This window comes from Macrobrachium nipponense, chromosome 1 (assembly GCF_015104395.2).
Source record: "Macrobrachium nipponense isolate FS-2020 chromosome 1, ASM1510439v2, whole genome shotgun sequence".
Classification (NCBI taxonomy): domain Eukaryota; kingdom Metazoa; phylum Arthropoda; class Malacostraca; order Decapoda; family Palaemonidae; genus Macrobrachium; species Macrobrachium nipponense.
Window position 1 is genome coordinate 3,018,794 of NC_087200.1, and position 20,457 is coordinate 3,039,250.

The 20,457-nt window shown below is 43.6% G+C and overlaps 1 protein-coding gene across 4 annotated transcripts in view; it reads right to left on the reverse strand.

Annotated features, from left to right (window-relative positions):
• The window catches only part of LOC135219098 (bromodomain-containing protein 7-like), a 339,758-nt gene that overhangs the window by 104,467 nt on the left and 214,834 nt on the right, over positions 1-20,457 (reverse strand). For all 4 annotated transcript variants that reach the window (XM_064255538.1, XM_064255535.1, XM_064255536.1 and 1 more), the window contains 2 exons: positions 20,232-20,305; positions 8,157-8,253 (listed from right to left, as the gene is read on the reverse strand). In XM_064255538.1, the coding sequence (XP_064111608.1) occupies positions 8,157-8,253; positions 20,232-20,305 (171 nt within the window). The remainder of the gene's footprint in view (positions 1-8,156; positions 8,254-20,231; positions 20,306-20,457) is intronic.

The following is a 20,457-nucleotide window of genomic DNA, read 5'->3' on the forward strand; positions in this document are numbered from 1 at the left end:
GGCAAGTAGAGCAAATAACATGCAAATCACACTTTGCTTAAGTTTTGTTTTGCAACCTTTGCTGCAATAGCGAGATGTACTAGTGTAGGTAACTAGTCAAAATAAGGTAGGGAAAGTCTAATTCTTCTGAATTGTGATGTTATGGTCTTTTCAAGAAAAAAACATCAATAACTAATGCTGCTGCCAAAAAGCAAACAATACTTCACCAATTCGTCTCAGACCAACAACCAGTAAGGAAACGCACTGCAAATTTAGCCGACAGCTGACAACCTTCGTCGTCAGCCGGCAAAAACATATTGAAAGGTTTTGCCTAGTTGTTCCTCTCTTTCCTGAAAGTGGGCGGGGCTTTTTACCTACACCAAAACAAAAGAATCGCTACAGCGAATTAAAAATTTTAGCTGCGGCACCAGTTAGAAACTATAGCTATGTAATTACTTGGTAAGTTACATATATAAAACATTACACTAGACTAAAATCATAACAGCACTAATTGCTTTTTTCTTCCGACAGACAATAAAGCAAGTTCGTACATACTACTAAAATAATTCTTAGCAAACTACTATCTGCATCACAGGAAATACCATCCAATATGGTTAACTACTATATGCATCACAGAAAAAACTATCCAATCTGGTTATAAACCTTTAGGCTTCAAAAAATCATAAATCATTGAAAACTCACTCCTATTGTTGATCACCTCATTATTCAAGCTAAGAACACAAAAATCACAAGGATAATTAATATTAGGAAAGGTTGAAAAAAACCACAGCAAGGACTGCAACTAGCTAAAATGTAAGATGACTTGAGAACAATTAACTCTAAAAATGAAAAAAGTAAAAGTAATGCAACATAAAGAAGCATTGTATAATACTCAGGGATCCACCCAAAATGCACAGTATTACTGGGTAACTGCCATATACAGTATTCATTTCTTTTTATTTTAAGAGGAACTGAAGTGACCGGGAAGATTTTCTGGTGCATGAAGGGATAATTGTAGGTAATGGATTTGTGAATGACTGAATAATGATGTTATTATGATATAACAAAGTTTCATGTATACTTACCTGGCAGGTATATATATAGCTATATTCTCTGTTCGCACTGGCAGAATTTTCAAAACTCGCGGCAACCGCTAGATCACTGGTAGTTCAGGTGATCGCCACCCCCGCGCTCCCTGTCGCTGGTGCTCGGAATCATTCCCATTTTCGTCAGATTTTTCTCTCTGAACCCTGTCTCCTGAGGGGAGGTGGGTGGGAATTTAATTATATATACCTGCCAGGTAAGTATACATGAAACTTTGTTATATCATAATAACATCATTTTCATGTATGACACTTACCTGGCAGGTATATATATAGCTGATTGACACATTTGGAGGTGGGTCAAAGACAGCAACATTGTAAGAGTTTTAAAAAATTTAAAAATTTAAAATACTCTTAGATTCCTTACCTGCTAAGGTAGCTGACTTCAGCATTCCTGCCTCTTAGCCTGCTAAGCCTTAGTAGCTTCCAACTAGGACGTGACCTATTAGTTGATGAAGCTAAATACAAGGGTCTGACAACTGGACGGGACCAATTTGTTGACAGGAAACCCTAGCCCTCTCTTACCACGGGCATTCATGCTAGGATAAGTTAGACCACCTGAACCACACACAACACTAACCTAACACACTACACTTCACAGACTGAAGAGGAAATCACCCTCTCAGACAACCGTAAAAACAACACCACTTCATTAAAATACCTAGCATGTTAGTAAGTTATGGGGTGGAAAATCCTTTGCCCAATACTGCTCCTGAGGATACATATGGACCCAACGTTTGACAATTGTCAAACGTTGTTTTGACGTTTCTAAGGTAATGACTTGCAAACACTGAATTAGTCCTCCAAAACGTCGTTTCAATGATATCTTTGAGGGCCATATTCTTTTTTAAAAGCCAACGAAGTAGCTACTGCTCTCACTTCGTGTGCCTTAACCTTAAGGATGCCGAAATTTTCTTCTTGGCATAACATATGAGATCTTTAATTTAGTTCCCTAAGGAAAAAGGCAATAGCATTTTTGGTCATTGCTCTGCTAGGGTCCTTCACAGAGCACCACAGTGATTCTGAAGTTCCTCTAATCTTACTGGTTTTTATCCAAATAATAGCGCAATGCCCTTACTGGACAAAGAACTATCTCTTGTTCCTGTCCTACTAGATCTGAAAGACCCATAATTTCAAATGACCTTGGCCATGGATGAGCTGGATTCTCGTTCTTGGCTAAGAACCCCTCCTAAAAGAGCAAACCGCTTTGTCATGTTTCCAACCAATATGTTTGCTAATTGCCTTGCAGCTCACTCACCCTTTTAGCTGTGGCCAATGCCACCAAAAAGATGGTCTTTTTTGTGATATCTCTCAACGAAGCTTGATCCATCGTTCAAAACTTTACTAGTTCCTAAAAATTTCAGGACCACATCGAGATTCCAGGAAGGCGCTCTGTATTGGGGCTCCTTCCTGTTGCAAAGGACCTTATGAGGTCTCTCAGATCTAGATTATTTGTAATTATCTAGACCTCTATGTCTAAATACAGAAGCCCAACATACTCCGATACCCTTTAATCGTCTGAGTTGACAATTTTATTTCCTTCTTTAAGTATAAAAGGAAGAAGTCGGCAATTTGGGTCACAGAGGTACTGGATGAAGAAATCTTCCGACTCTTGCACCACTTGCGAAAGATTCCCCACTTCGCCTGGTACAACTTAATAGTAGAGCTCTTCTAGCTCCGGCCACCGCTCTGGCCGCCTCTCTAGAAAACCCCCTCGCTCTGACAAGTCTTTCGATAGTCTGAACGCAGTCAGACCCAGAGCGAGGGTGTTCTTGTGGTACCTGTTGAAGTGAGGCTGTTTGAGTAGATCTACTCTTGCTGGAAGTGTCCTTGGTACATCTATTGTCCATTCCAGTACCTCTGTGAACCAATCTCGGGCCGGCCAGTATGGAGCTATGAGAGTCATTCTTGTCCCTTGACTTCTCCCTGAATTTCTTCAAAACCTTCCCTAATATCTTGAACGGGGGAAAGGCGTAGACGTCTAGCCCCGTCCAATCTAGAAGAAAGGCGTCTACTGCGACTGCTTGACGGTCTGGGACTGGAGAGCAATACGTCGTCAATCTCTTCGTCATTGCTGTCGCAAACAAGTCTACCACTGGGCGACCCCATAATTTCCACAGACTCTGGCATACTTCTAAATGAAGCGTCCATTCTGTTGATAGAAGTTGACCTTCCCTGCTCAACAGGTCCGCTCTCACATTCTTCTCCCCTTGAATGAATCTGTGAGTAAGGGTTTACTTTTTTTTTGTTCCTTCTCTGCCCAAAGAAGGATCTCCTCCGCCAACTTGCAAAGAGAGATTGAATGTGTCCCTCCTTGTTTGCGGATGTACGCCAGAGCTGTGGTATTGTCCGCGTTGACTTGTACCACCTTGTTGCGAATCACCGCGTTGAACTCCTTCAAGGCCAAGAAAATCGCCATCAGTTTCCTTCCTGTTTATATGCCAAGCCGTTTCCTCCTTGCTCCAACGACCTGAGACTTCTTGAAGTCCGAGAGTCGCTCCCCAGCCTGCGTCCGAGGCGTCTGAGAACAATACATGGTCTGGGTTCTTTTGCTGGAGAGACGCTCCCTTTGCTAACTTCCCCGGAGTTAGCCACCACTTTAACTCCTCTTTGATCTTGCGAGGAATTCGAAACAGGAAGGAATCTGGTTGCGATTTTCTTGGCCAGACTTGGTTCAAAAATGTTTGTAGGGGGTCTCATGTGAAGCCTTCCTAGAGAAAAACGAACCGTTTCCAGGGACGAGAGTGTCCCCAGTAAGCTCATCCACTCTCGTGCTGAACATTGTTCTTTCTCTAGAAAGGCTTGCACTTTCCGGATGCACAGATCTTGTCTGTTGGGAGACGGAAAAGCCCGAAAAGTCACTGAGGAGATCAGAATCCCCAAATAAACTAGCTCCTGACTGGGGTTTCATATTCGACTTTTCTAAGTTCACCATCAACCCTAACTCTTTCGTTAATGTTAACGTCATTTCTAAGTCCTCCAGACATTGCTTTCTTGATTGGGGCTCTTATGAGCCAATCGTCCAGGTATAGAGACACTCTTATTCCTAGAATGTGTAGCCCACTTCGCCACGCTCCGCCATCACTCTTGTAAAAAACTTGTGGGGCTGTGCACAGTCCAAAACAGAGGGCTTTTGAACTGAAAAACCCTGTTCTGGATCACAAATCTCAGGTACTTCCGGTATCTTGCATGAATTGGGATATGAAAATATGCGTCTTGAAGTCAGGGTGACCATCAGTCCCTGGACGTACCGCTGCCAGTACTGAATCGGTCGTCTCCATCGTAAATTTTGTTTTCTCCACAAATAAATTGAGTTGACTTACGTCCAGTACTGGTCTCCATCCCCCCGAGGATTTGCTACTAAAAACAGCCGGTTGTAAAATCCCGGAGATAAGTGATCCAGAACAGGTTCTATTGCTCCTTTCTTGAGCATAGAAAGAACTTGTTCTTGTAGTGCTTCTTGTTTCCCTGGATCGCTGTAGTGAGCTCCCAGCTCTCTTGGTGATGTCGCAAGAGGCGGTCTCTTTTAGAAAAGGGATCTTGTAACCTTCTTTGGCCACCTTGACTACCCAAGGATCTGCTCCCTTTTCTTGACAAATCTCCCAAAACTTCTGGAGTCTGGCACCTACTGATGTCTGAAGGACTTGCTGTTCATTTGTTTAGTACTGGGTTTCGAACCCCTCTTGGACGGAGTTCTTCTTGCTCTGAAGGCCGGACGAGAAAAGGACTTGCCTCGAAAGGGCTGACTAGCTTGCCTTGATTCCTTAGGAGTCTTCTTAACTACCTTGTTGGGTAAAAATTTCCTTACCGAGGAAGTTAACAGATCCTGCGTCGCCTTCTGAGTTAGGGAAAGCGAAATATCCTTGATAATATCCGCAGGAAACAATTGCGCGAAAGTGGGGAAAAAAGCAATTCGGATTTCTGGGCGTTAGAAACGCCCTTAGCAGCAAAAGAGCATAGGAGTGACCTTTTCTTTAAAACTCCTGCGGTGAAAAGAGATGCCAATTCATTCGCTCCATCCCTTAAGGCTTTGTCCATGCAGGACATAATACTGCTTGGGAGTTGAGAAGCCGTTGCTTCATTATCTTTCCACTGTTTCGTCCCAGAGCTCCCAAGGACCAATCCAGAAAATTAAAAACCTCGAAGGTCCGGAAAATCCCTTTCAAGAGATGATCTAATTCTGATGGAGACCACCACACTTTTGGCCGAATTCAAGGCATGTCTGCGGGAACTGTCCACGATGTTGGAAAAATCCCCCTGGGAGGAGGCAGGCACTCCCAGGCCGAGATTTTCCCTGTCGCATACCAAATTCCGGACTTCGATGCCAATTTGGCAGGAGGGAAAGAGAACACAGTCTTGCCCGCTTCCCTCTTCTTTTTTTCCTTCAACCACGTATCAATTCTTTGAAGGGCCTTCTTAGCCGTAATCGAAAACTTCATCTTCAAAAACGAGGACTTCTTCGGAGTTTTATTCTTGGAGAATTGAGAAAGGGGTGATGTCGGAGCTGCAGGCTGAAAATCCCCTCCAAAAAGTGAAAGAAGGCAATTCGTCAATTTCTTATAATCTGAAGAAGGTGCTTCACCTTCTTTTTCTTCCTCAGATTCTAAGTCTTCTATTTCCTCTTCTGACGAAGACACATCCTGTAAACCCAGGTCTTGCTGCAGAAAATCTTCTCCAACCTCGCGTGAAGAAACCTGCTCCTGCCGCCTGCGTCCTGCGTCCTTCTGAGCTCCGAGGTTGCGTCCTGCGTCCTGTTCCGGAAGCTTGCGTCCTGCGTCCTGCTCCGAAAACTTGCGTCCTGCTTCCTGTTCTCTTAACTTGCGTCCTGCGTCCTGCTCCCGTAACTTGCGTCCTACCCGAGACTCCGAAGCCTGACGAGAAGGCGGCCAACCATCATGCGTCCTCTTAGACGACTTGACTGGGAGAGATGCGTCCTTACGCCTTGTAGGAGGAAGTTCCGATGTTCCCCACGATTTAACCAAATCGGCTAACCTTCCTTGCATCTCTTCAAGGAAGTTCCTAGTCTCTGCTTCCTGGCGTGAAGTCTGAGCAAGCGGAGAACAAAGACGAGACGGATCATCAACACGAGAAACTCGATCTTGAGTTCTACGATAAGGGGAAGATATCGGAGAGACTGCTCCGTATTCAGAAGGAGAGCTCCTATCCCGAGAAACCGTCGTACACATGAGGTCTTGCGTCTTGTCTTGACTTAAAGGATCTCCTCCTTTTAATCGGAACCACTCTTCCTCATCACTAGAAGAGAAAATCTCGGGACTACTCCACCGTTCTTGCGGGTAACGCTCATCTTGAGAAGAGTAGGTCTATGCGTCCTCTTCAGAGGACGCGAAACTTCCGCATAAACAACGTCCATACCTGCCTGACGCAGCACTATCTGTCGAGGAAAGACACTTCCCAGTGTCGCCTTTTTCTATGGCGCACTGCTGCAGCCTGGGACGCAACAGGACTGCCTGAAGGGACGACTGATCGTAAGGGAACCCCTCTCGCCTCCCTTCGACTGTCGACATGCCTTCTCCCTTTGGGTCTGGGAGCTTGGCAGAGGTCTAGGTCTAGGAGCACGAGTGAGACGATCAGCCGCCCCCTCCACTACACTGACACTTTCAATCGTACCCACTTTGTCTGTAAGACGCTGAATCTGATCGCCCATTGACGCAAGGGCGGCAAACACTTTCACAATATTAGTATCCTCAGAAACAGCAGCGGGCGCAGGAGAGACCTGAGGAGAAGGATTAACAACTTTCTACTTGGGAAGAAGGGGGAGAAAGAAAATAACAGAATTATTCAAGGCCTTACTAGAAGAACCTGACCTCTCACTCCGAGACAACCGATCTTCTTACTCTATCCTTTTCAAGTCTCTCAACATATTTGGTGAAAGTCTTCCATTCTTTCTCATTTAAACTTTCACACTCATTACATCTATTGTCCCAAGTACACAAAACCTCTCTACACTTCCTTACATAGTGTGTTAGGGTCCTACCGAAGCTTTCGGTAGTCTCACCTTACACCCTTCTTTCATACACACTCGAAATACTATACCAGAATCAGACATTCTAATAACTTCCAATCGCGATTGCCAATCCAACTTTCCAATACGATACCCAATAAACCATCCAAGTACAGCGAAAGTCAGCTAACGAGTTTCGAATTCTAGCAGGGAACCAACAACGATGTTGCCGGTTCAGTGGCAGAAAAAAATCTGACGAAAATGGGAATGATTCCGAGCACCAGCGCCACGGGAGCGGGGTGGCGATCACCTGAACTACCAGTGATCTAGCGGTTGCCGCGAGTTTTGAAAATTCTGCCAGTGCGAACAGAGAATATAGCTATATATATACCTGCCAGGTAAGTGTCATACATGAAAATGATATTTAGACTGATAAAGCCAAGCAATTGGGTAATGTTAACCATTCAGTAATTAAAAACAATGAAAAGGAGTTGAAGTAGTTGGACAGCAATATAGTGGAATACAGAAAATAAATTCATTACAAATATCTGTGAGAGCTCCAGAACAGCACTAAGAAGTAAAATTTAAACAAGCTGGACAGCAAGATGAAAGTATGGAAGTGGGAATGAATGCAAAATGAAAGGCTAAAGAGTAGGTGAAACTAGGAGTTGAAGGTACTACGCTACAAGTGCCCTTTCCTAGTAATGCGTACACTGCACTGCATAAGTGTACTGATGGCCTACTCCCACAAAGGGGTATGTATTGGGAACATTTATAGTATTTGTATCTTTAAAGAAAATACCTGTAGTACCCTAATATACTTACTGCTAGAAAGAGAACATTAAATCCAATATAAAAATTATCATTTAAAAAATGTATAAATCTTGTTGTGAGGTGTGACAGTAAGCTGATAGCACACTGTTAACCTCAACATGCTATATGAAATGTTCTCAGTACGTCTGTATTAACTATTTATATAAGTTTAACAAGCACTGCCTCCGATTGCATACAAGCAGGCAAGTTTAACTCAAAACAATCTGGCCATTAACAGTGTAAACATGGCATGGGTAAAAATTTAATCGAAGCCTAAATGAAAAACCTTTTCAACATACCTCTAATTTCTCTCTGTGATGACGATGCTTGTGCCTTTCCTTATCCTTTTCGCGTTCCTTCTTCTTTTTCTTTTTCTTTGACTTTTTGTGCTTCTCTCTGTTCAAAAATGGGATTTATTATCAAACCATACATAATGAGTATGAAACTCAAACTTCTTGCCAAAAACAAGAACTACTAAAATGTCTGACGAGAGAGAGAGAGAGAGAGAGAGAGAGAGAGAATTATGTACCTCTCTACACCTTTGACTACAAGTTCACTATTCCATTAAGTTATTTCATGGTAAAAGTACATCATTACACCTGCATAAACTATGATACAGAAGTCCTTATTTTGTAACTCAAGATACTTCTATTTATTTTTTAATTTTGTAACCAGTAAATAATTTCACTTTCCTCACTGTCTACTCTTGTTAGCATAACTATCAGTTTGTTCCGATTTTTAACTTTCCACAATATAATTGATCTATTTCACTATGAGGGATGGGTGTGGTCTAAGACAAAAACTTGCTCTGCTACATCTTTGAGCTTTTTGTAGGCCTAGTTGGCTAACTGATCTTGGGTAAAAAGTCACAAAGACCTCGCAAAGATGAAAATTTTTTCAAGCCAATTAGGCCTGTTCCACATGTCCATTACATCTGCACAATTGTTTAATAGATTTTGCTGTTAACTTATTTTCCTGATATTGCATTATCAATTAATCCTTATGAGCCGGGGCTAAAAAATCAATATGCAGCAGCCCAGGTTGGGTAAACTTTGAGGTTAGCCAATTTAAGAAAAAAACATATCAATGGATAGAGTTAGATAGGCAAATGCACAAGGTGTAAGACGAAAAATTCTAAAAAATTTCCCCTTCTTTCTATGAGACGCTGAAAATGACTATTCATAACCCCTTGTGGGACCTCTTTTACAAGTAATATGACAAATTATCTAAAACAAATTGTATTTTTCATAGCAACAAACCTGAGGTCTTAACAGTATGATAATTTCTAGCGCCTATTTGGATACGGTTAAAAAACAGATGAAAGCAAGGAATCTTGTGATATCTGGCAACGCATGCATAAGTCAGGTGAAGAGTGGTCAAAGACCACTCATCTATGCCACCGCATCAGTCTTTCCCATCTCAGGATGTCTTAACACACAGAGGGGCTGCTAGAGGTGGGCAGTATAATGTTAAGACCTCAGGTTTGTAGCTATGAAAAATACAAATTGTCTTATGAAATTTGTCATTTGTTCATATGCGAACCAACCTTTGGTCTTAACAATGGATAGACTCATACCTGGAGAGAGGTAAAAGACATCCTAGACTGGCTGGATGCCTACCCACTAGTCCAGCTTCCAGAAGATATGACATCTGGAGAGGGACTGAAGCCCGTTGCGAAGCCAGATAAATTGATATCTAACCACTCAAACCCTGAGTGACGTACAATGATATATGGGAGAACCATTGTATAGGGAACCAAAGAGAAACTTTGACTGTCCAATAGGAAACCAATACATCAGGGTTGGTACTACTCCCAACTCCTCCTTGCTAAGGAGTGGAGCATATGCTACCAAATACGTAGAGGGTATGATATTTGTATGTTAAGCGACCACACTATCAGTATGACTACCTTACTCATCTGTATCAGACCAGTCCAGCAAATGACGTGTCTATTCCTTAGCTTGCCCGAAGGAAGAAGGAAAGGTACAAGAGAAAGGAGACCAGCCAACTCACTCATTCTCTCATCCACATAATCATCTTATGTAAGATACAAAAGTGCCCTGATAAGGGCAACTATGAGTTACACAACCTGTTGGGCAGCCACCACAGGACCCAAGAAAAAAGTGTCCACAGATCTGTGGGAAGCATCCTTAAGGGGACCGTCCGCTATGGCGGATGACATGTCAATTTGAAAAAATAAAAAATCGAGTTATTACTTGTATCTATGCAGAAACATGCCGTGCATGCTTTCCAGAAGTTTCAGCCAATTATTTTCACAAATAATGAAGATATGGCGGTTTTTAAATGATGACGTCATCGTAACTGCGTCGTCTTTATGACTTGAGTTTGACAGAATCGTTTTTGCGTGTTTATTTTTGCATATATACAGCGATTTTTTAAGATTTTTTTCGAAATTCTCATACATCTGGTAGCAATGAAAGGTAGTGTGACACTGGGCGAGAAGCGAGCTGCTCAGAGCGGTTATTTATAGGCGAGACTGGGAGAATGACTCAGTTACGCCACAGACGTCAAAGCGGTTACATGCGCGTAGGCACTTGCGTTTGGTTACTAGCTATTTACGTTGTTTTTATAACTTCTTAGTGAACTTATAGCAATGCCGAAGTTACCTAAGATCAAGAAGGCTACTCAGCAACTATGGCTAGCAAAATTAGCGAAGGCCAGGAGTGTGCTGAAAGAAAAACACGAAAATTAATTGTTTTCAGCTGCCCTCATTGTCTCATGTCTCGCCGTCAACATCATTATCTGGTGTCCGGCTGAGGGTACTAACACCACTTTTAGGGTAGAGACCACGATCTTGATGTAGAAATCAACAATAAAAGTACAAATAAAGTAATTATAATAATGTTGTTTTGACTTTTATAAGAAAGAAGCAAAAATTTACATAGCAAATCTTTGGGAGCTCATAACTCAAAAACATACTTATGCGCATGTCGGTAAAAATTACTCGTTTATTTATTATCCAATTTTAGAGAGAAAGATATCATTGGAAAGAGGAATAAAAATCCCATAATTTTGTGTGACAGAATTTTGATATCTTTTTTTTCTTTTTTTTTAGAATTTTTTGAGTGTCTAAACTAAAAAAAAAAAAAAAAAAAAAATCATAAAAAATAAAAAAATTAAAAAATCAAAATTCTGCCACACAGAATTGTTTTGTATATAAAGAAGTTTTTATGGTATGATTTTCAATACAACTGATGTCATATTAGCGGAGAAAACTCTACCAATTTTTTTTTTTTAATCAGGATTTTTGCTAATAAAACGAAAAGTTTTTGATCAAATGACTTGAAATTTTTATATGATGAAGGTATTATATATATCTAAAACATATATGAAAATTATGTATTTTGCGTAATAAATAAAAAAAATAGACATCATAGCGGACGGTCCCCTTAAGATAGAGAGGTGAACGTGGACTGGCGTAACCAAGTACCAGTGCTCAGCACTCTATGTACAGCCAAGTTCTTTTTGAAAGCCAGAGAGGGACCAATACCCCTAACGTCATGCGCTCTAGCCTGCACAGATGTGGTGGTGGAATCATCAAGAGTCAAGTGTGCCTGTCTGATGGCTTCCCATATCCAAAAAGAGAGAGTATTCTTAGACACCTCTTTCTTTGTAGGGTCTGTGCTAACAAAAAGTCTGCGGCAGACTGGTCTAAGGTGCTGAGTCCTTTTAAGATAGCAATGCAGGGCCCGGACAGGGCACAACAAAAGCTCTTGAGCATCATCACCCACAAAATCATTCAGTAATGGAATAGAAAAAGAAGTGAACCTGTCATTGTGCACAGAGGGATTTTGGGTCTTGGCCACGAATTCCGGGACAAATTCGAAGGACACCGACTCCCAACCCCTAGTGTGCTTCACCTTATAACTAAGACCGTGGAACTCTCCTACCCTCTTTGAAAGATGCCAAGGCCAAAAGGAAAACTGTCCTGAGCGTCAAGTTCCTGTCACATGAGCACCTCAAGGGTTCATATGGACTCTTAGTTTAGTGAAGCTCTTGAGAACCAAGGAAACATCCCACATCAGAGGCTTGAGCTCTCTAGGAGAACTCGACTGCTCAAACCCCTTAACTAGCAATGAAAATTCCCAGGAAGAGATGTCGATACCTTTAAGGAGTAACACCAAACTCAGGGACGCCCTGTAACCTCTAATGGCAGAAACGGACAAACGTTTCTCGTCTCTGAGGAAGGTTAAAAAGTCTGCTATTCGCTGAACAGAGGTTGCGAGTGGAGAAAATCCCCGTTTACGACACCAATCACAGTAGAAAGCCCATTTGCCTTGGTAAACAGCAGAGGTCGACCTTCTGAGACTGCTGGACATATGCCCTACTGTTCTCTGAGGAAAAGCCTCTTGCTCGGAGGAGATACGTGATAGCCTCCAACCCTGAAGAGACAGGGATTCTACTGACTGGTGGAACCTTTCCGCATGGGGCTGACATGGGAGGTGTCCTCAAGAGGGAATCTCCCTCGCAACCTCTGACAACGACAGGAGATCTGGGAACCATTCCGTCTGAGGCTACAGAGGGGCTACCAAAGTCATACTGAAACCCCGTGAAATAAATTAGCCTGTTCAGAACTTGATGGATCAAACAAAATGGAGGGAAGGCATGCACCTACAGGTTGTCCCAGGGATGTTGGAATGTATCCTCTGCCAATGCTAAAGGATCTGAGACCACTGAACAGAATATCTCCAGCTTCCTGTTGAAGTGAGTCACAAAAAGGTACAGCATGGGTCTTCCCCAAACCTGGAAAAGCTTGTCTGCTACCACTTGATGAAGGGACAACTCTGTGCCTAGGATCTGATCCCGTCGACTGAGTTTGTCTCCGACCACATTCCGTTTGCCTGGGATATACCTGGCTGAGAGCTCTACCAAATTGCTGACCGTCCACTGGTGAACCTCAACGGTCAAGGCGTGAAGTTGACAAGAAACCAGGCCTCCCTGCTTGTTCACATAGGCTACCACTGTGGTGTTGTCCGACATGAGAATGACAGAATGACCTTCTACCTTCTCCCGAAACTCCTTCAGACCCAGGAAGGCTGCCTTCAACTCCATGACGTTGATATGTTGCTGCTTGTCCTCCAAACTTCAAATGCCTGAAGCAATGAGGCTGCCTAAATGAGCACCCCAACCTGCGAGGGAGGCATTTGAGGATAGAAGGAAGTCCAATGGAAGAGAACACAGAGGGACACCCTTCGAAAGATTCTGGTCATCCAACCACCAACGAAGGTCTTCTCTCACTTCCAGAGAGAGAGGAACCATTAACAGGGGTGAGTCCCCCCCTGAAGACCAAAATTCTCTCAGTCTCCATTGCAGAGACCGAAGATGAAGAAGCCCATGAGGGAACCAGCTTCTCCAGGGATGACAGCACTCCCAGAAGAACCTGCCACTGATGAGCTGACTGAAGTAGTTCTGACAGGAAGTCGCGCGCCACCACCCGCAACTTCTCCAATCTCTGATCCAATGGGAAAACTTTTGCCAATGTCATATTGATGACCATGGCCAGGTAGAGAATCCTTTGACTGGGTACAAGGTTCGACCTTTCCTGGTTGACTACGATGCCTAGTTCCAGACAGAACAAAAGTAGACAATCCCTGCCCTGCACCAGCTTTTCCCTGGAAACTGCCAAGACTAACCAATCGTCGAGGTACCTCAGCAAACGGATCCCCTGAGCATGGGCCCAACTTGACACAACAGAGAAAGACCCTTGTGAACACTTGAGGGCTGTTGTCAGCCAGAAACACAAGACTCTGAACTCAAAGATCTTGTCCACAAGAGAGAAGCGAGGGAACTTCCTGGACGTCGGATGAACAAGGATTTGGAAGTATGCGTTCCTCAAGTCTATCAACAGCATGAAGTCACCTTCCCCCGTGGCTGCCAACACCGAATGTGGGGTCTCCATCTTGAACCGTGTCTTCCTAACGAAGTGATTCAAGGTGATAAGTCGATCACAGGCCTCCATCCTCCGGACACCTTGGGCACCAAGAAGTGACTGTAAAACCCCGGAGACAGACACACCACTTCCTCTATCGCATCCTTGTCCAGCATCTTCTGCACTTCCTCCCGAAGAGCCAAGAACTTCAGATAATCTGGAGGATATGCCTCCCTGAGCTGCGGCTTGTCCGACAGAGGAGGAGATAAGTCGAATGGCGGTAGATACCCCACCCGAAGGACATCTACCATGCACTTCTCTGCCCCATAACTCTGCCACTTGGCCCAATGCCGGCTAGGCAACCAACCCCCCCTCCCCCCTTGGCACAGGAGAGGGAGAGGTGCCTAACCTACTGATGGCCCCTTTTATCTCTACCCCTTGGGCCCCTTCTTGGCTTAAAAGAACGAGAGCGAAAGGGGCTTTGATCCTCTGACCTAGGCTGAGTCGAACGGGAAGTACCCTGCCGAACTCGAACTCCTTGACGGCCTACCAGACGAAGATCTCCTTGACTGCTGCTGGACAGGGAGAAGAGGAGGAGGAGCCGGACGTCTCCGAGGACAAGACTCCGACTTAGACACGGCCTGTTGCACCAGTCTGTCTTTGGTGTCAGCCTGGCGCCGGTCTATCGCATTCTCAAGCTCTGTCCGAGGAAACAAATATTGGGACTCCAACAGATCTCTGTTCCTCAATGCCAGCAAGGACTCCATATCAACTGATCTCTCCATCCTAGACAAAGCCGCATCTCTTCTAATCAGAAGAAGGTTAGACCATAACTAGCACTGAGGTGAGCCATTGAGCCATATATGAAAAAAGCTTTGCCCCTGGACTGCAACAGACTGGCAAGCGAGGATGCGCTCACCAACCCTTCCAGGGACCTGTCAGAAGCTTTCTTGGTAATGACCACAGACCAGAAGTCCAGCCAAGAAAATGTCTGCAACATGGAGGCTGCCATAGATTCCAATGCTGAGGTATCTTATGGAGACAAGGATGAAGCCACCGACCTCACCTGCTCCAAAGTCAATCCTGGCTTCAGGTGAATGATGTCTGGGTTAAGATGATGCGACATAAAAAAATGCAGTTTGTAGCATAGTACTTCCTGTCTCGTGAGAGGCGGGGGTAGTAGCTTGGCAGAGCCTCTTGAGTGAAGCGAACCGTCCCAGTCCGAAACAGAGGCGTTACCCTTATGCAAGACCGGCTGGACGTGTCCCGACAAAGGAAGCTGAAGAGATGAATTGGGATCCTGTGTAGCTCCCAGCAAGAAGGAGTGTAAAACGACCGAGCCTGAGTCCTACGTTCCAAATTGTTGAACCCATAAATGAGATCAACAACTGAAAAGGAAGACAAAAAACTCTTGCGTCTCCCTCCTGCTCCGGCAATGGAGACCGGCAACGAGAAGGATGTGTAGGCTCCTCTAAGGCACCTTCCCAATAAAAATTAACGGAAGGATCAGCAGCCAAACAGCCCGAAACACCAACTAACCTGTCTGGGCTGGGTCCACGCGTCGGCTCCCAAGACAAACCCACTATAACAATAAGAACATCACTACGTACTCCTCCAACAGATGACTCATTAACATGTCTGTGAATGGTCAAGGGCGTGGCAGACGTATGAACGTGAGTTGGAAAGGAATCCCGAACACTCGAGATCAAAGGAGAATCCCCCAGAGTCGAACTCTTGGAAGCACCAGTGAGAGGAGCAGGCAAACACTCTTGCTGCACCAACTCCGCGCTTACCACCTTCGACCTCTTGACAGGCTCCTTGAGATCCTTATGGCGACGAATAGGCCTTGGAGAAGAAGGAGCACTTGCATCATGTGCACGGACAGGGGAAGTTGCAACATGCTTGCGATGTGCATGGACGGGGGAGGTTGTAACATGCTTGCGATGTGCACGGACGGGGGAGGTTGTAACACGCCTGCGATTCGATACAGAGGATGAAGCAGCCACTGCAGACTGCACAAGGGAAGATACACTATCACTCTCCGAAACACCAACGCTCTCGAGAACATGTCTGCATATTTCCTCCCTTGTAGGCGAAGAAAAAGCAAAGTCTTCCAACGCTTGATATGCCGACGTGGCTTAGAGGGGGAAGAGGAAGAGGGAGAGGAAGACAGCACTGGTTTCTTATGCAATCTCTTCACAAGAGGCAGGGACAAAGCAACACATTTCCTTCCAGTCTTCCTAACCGACAAGGCAGCCAACTTATCATCCAAAACAGAGTCCAACCTCTTAAGCACTGCCTGGCATATAACCTCACACTGATCTGCATGAGAAGGCTCTGATGACATGGAAGGGAGATGTAGCAAACTGGGCGGCAAGGATGACATCACGGCTGAGAGAGGCAGTGCAGAGGAGACGACTGGGAGTGACGTCATCGATGGGAGTGACGTCACAAGTGGTGATGACGTTACGGCTTCCCCTCGGTGTGAAGGGGAATCAGACGCCACTGGTGAAGGGATACATAACAACAGATCCCATGACGTCATCAACGGGGCTGATGCCACGGCTTTCCTCTGACTTGAAGAAGCGGCAGCAGTCACTGACGGAGCAATACAAGATGGCTGACCTCAGCTACCCACAAAGACGAGGCCGGGAGGAGGGGGGGATGGTCTGGCCAGCCTGAGGAGGCGGGTAGCGAGCCTCCATAAAGTGCGCTAGCAACCCCTCCAAGGACAGGGGACCCCCTAGCCAGAGCGTCTTTCAAATCGCCGCCATCTTAGACGCCTCCGATTCTGGAATAAATGAGAATGATGAAAAAGCCTCCTCCTTCCCAGGAATCAAATTAACAACCGAAGAAGAAGGGGCAACATTACAAAAATCAGCCTGGTGGCCTCCTGATACTTCCAATGACGAATTAATGGAAGAAAAGGAAAGGGACACAGGAACAACACTACTATAGAGGGTGAATACTGCAGGAGACGAAGCATTGAGAAGAGGCGAAAAACCTTCCCATGAAGGAAGATTCAAAACCCTCTGATGCTCTCTCTTGCTATAAAACGACTCCCACTGCTCTTTAGGCCATGCCTGGCATTCCGTGCAAGGATTCGTTATAGTACAAAAATTAGAACGGGACCTACTACACGTGATGAGGGGATCAGTCGCTGCCGAAGCCAAAAAATGAGAACACGGAAAACCTGGAATTCCAGGGCACACATGTTGACGAGGCCGAGAAGGAGCAGAAGCAGCCATAATACCAGCCAAACACTAAACACAAGTGAAACGGACAATGAACCGGGTAAAGGCCAAGAGAGGTTAACCATGACTTTCGCCCAGGCGGTTAAAGAAAAGACTGACGCGGTGGTGTAGGTGAGTGGTCTTTGACCACTCTTCAGCCGATCTATGCATGCATTGCCAGATATCACAAGATTCCTTGCTTTCATTTGTTTTTTAGCCAGATCCAGCTAGGTGCTAGAAATTATCCTATTGTTAAGACTGAAGGTTTGTTTGCCTAGGAACAACATAAATTTGACCAAGTTATACATGATTTTTCTAATAAATAAACTTACTTTGGGGGCTACATTAAACATAAACATCACTCTGTGGCACTCCCGATACTTCCATCGACAAATCAATGGAAGAAAAGGAAGGCGACACAGGAACACTATAACTAGCCACAGGGAGAGTGATGGCAGGAGAGGGAGCAGACAAATCGTCCAGACGAGGCAAAGAAAACCCCTCTCAAGAAGGAAGTCGAAACTCTGCAATGTTCCTTCTTATAAAAGACCCTCCACTGTGACTTAGGCCACAAACGATATTCCAGGCAGGGATTCGTAATAGAACAATAATTGGCTTTGCACCTACTGCATGTTGTATGTGGATCTGCAGACGTAGACGCTAGAAACCTTGGGTAAGGAAAACCCTGAGTGCCCAGGCAGATACATTAACGAGGCCATGAAGACTTGGACGAATCCATAATAATCCGTAACAATAACACACAACAAACCAACAGGAAAGAACAAGGGCACAAAACAAAACTGGCTTGGAAGGATAGCAAAAGTGAAAGCTTCTACTCCCCAAAGAGGTTAAGGAAAAGACTGGAGCGTCACAAGGTCTGATGCGCGGTCTCTGACTAGCTATCACCTTGCATGCACAGAAGCTGCTAGATCTCACCGATTCCTTGCTTTACCAACTTTGATTATGTTAACCGGTTACCAGCTGGTGCTTGGAAAGTTATCCTATTGTCAAGACCGAAGGTTTGTTCATATGAACAAATTATAATTCCAGCTCATACAATATCAAAACAGATAAGAACTAAAGTCAACAACAAATTCTGAGTATGTTTGTTGTAAAATACTTAAGTTTTTGGGATTATGCGTGTCTTTTCTAATATATTTCTTTGCAAAATTACAATTATAACTGACGTACTATCATAAAAGAAAAGAACTAAAAACCAAAACCAACCCCCGAGTATATTATGAGCAAATACAGGCAGTTGCCAGCTTATGACGGTTCGGCTTGCGACGTTCCGAGATTACGACACTTTTCGATTGTATTCATCAGAAACCATTTCCGGTTTACAACACACGTTCCAGAGTTACGACGCTTATGCCGCCAATCTGGTGGAAGAAATATGACTCCAAAAATGCTAAGTAATGAACATTTGAAGTCTTTTTTTATTTATTTATTTTTTTTTTTAATGAAATGCAATAAAAATGCAGTTTATATAGATTTTAATACAACCAATGCATAAATAATAAGGTTTTCCTTGGATTTTTTACGATTTTCCGGCTTACACAGATTTTCGGCTTACGACTTGTCTCAAGAACGGAACCCCCATCGTAAACCGGAGACTGCCTGTATATGATAACATGTCAAGTGAGAGAGAGGCAGTACTTGCTCTCTTGAAATCAAGACTACAACTAGCTCATGAGCCACATGCTACTTGATTTTAGCCAGTCTAAAAGTTGCCATTAATGAATTTATGGGCTATAGAACTAATGGAAACCCTTTCTCACCCGATTTCTTCAAAAAATGTCGCATAATATTGATAATCACCATGAATGGATCCGTCCCCCACCCAAACCCTGTTATTGCGACTCATATGAGGGGATCTGTCTATTAAGGGTTAATATTGTTTTATATACAGGCAATCCCGACTTACCAGTGGCACTAGTAACGTTTCAGTTTTACAACATTTGGCTAATAATGTCATTAACCAGATTTTTGGCGCTAGTAAGCGGTCTATTGGAATTGGAAAGCAGTTTATTGGTGTCGGTAGACGGTTTAATGGTGTCGGTAAGCAATTTTCGATACCAGTAAACTGTTTATCCGTGCCGATCGGCACTTACAGTGTCGTAACAGCCATTTATTACTATAATTATTTTGATGTTTCGGTTAACAACGATTTTCTGTTAAAAAATTATTTTTGTCACTATATAATCATTAGAAACTGTGTATTAATCACTATTATTTTTCTGATAATCATTCTATTCAATCTAGTCATCAAGTTGCTTCTGGCACTGCTAGTAACTAATCCGACCTCAACCATTCATGGTAGAATGGTATTATTTGCAACATAGACCCTCAATTGCACTGCTGGTCTCTTTTGAAGCTTCACCACTGCCCCATTACAGCTAAATTTTTCCACTGTTTTTCTAGGCCAAATTTTTTTTCCTATTTTGTTTGTTATCTCCTACCTTCTCAAATTTACTTGTAAGATTCTTCATTTTCTGGAATTCAATATCTTTTCCTTTAACTTGACTTCTTTGCCTGCTTATTGGAGAGGTTTATGCTCTAAATACATATACTATTGGATTTGCACTCTCCCTTGAAGCCAACAATCCAGTGATGAACCCTCTTACAGCACACTGATTTTAATTCCTCTGCTCATAGCATGATTATTGCACTGATTGTGAAGATCGTTTTTTATACCAGCTGCAAGCAAGTTTCTTTACCCTATAACTGTTAATTCACCAGATGCTATAAGCTCCTTCCTTCTTTTCAGGCAGCATCATCTTGCTGGCACTACAAAGTTCATCCACACATACTGCAGCTCTCCCTACAGAGCAACATTAAGCTCTCTTACAAGCTTGTTTCTTCCAAGGCAGCTAATAGAATGGAAAAATCCCTCAATCTTCCAGGATGTAGGTGCCGGATCCTGACTGGAGGGAGTGCATTATTTCTTATCACAGCATAGGCAGTGTTCACAGATCTTCAGATCTCCCCATCTTTGCAGAGACTGACAATAGTCAGGACAGAAGGATGCCTAGTCAATGAAATATTCTGAGGAGCTAGAGTGAGTGAAGGTCCTGGCTATCTGGCAATTTCTTGTATCTGTGTAAGAGACTGATTTTTCCAGAAGTCAACTAAAAAAAATGCTCTGATTGGTTACTATTTTGAGATGTGGAATCTGACACACAAAAATAACGAAGTACTGTAGCCAAGTGGTAAAGCCACAATACAAATCTAAATCTAAAAATGCATACCTTGATCCTTCATCATGATGAAGATGACGAGATTTTGACTTTCCTTCTTCTTCAACACCTGGATCTTCCTCACCCTGGAAGAAAAATTATACACATATAAATACATAATGAAAATTTTCTTGATTAAATTAATTATCTGGATACTTACCTACTATGGCTTCATGCCATAGGTGTGATCTGCATTATAAACAAATATTGCTTGGCTAACCCAATAGGACTTTCTCTG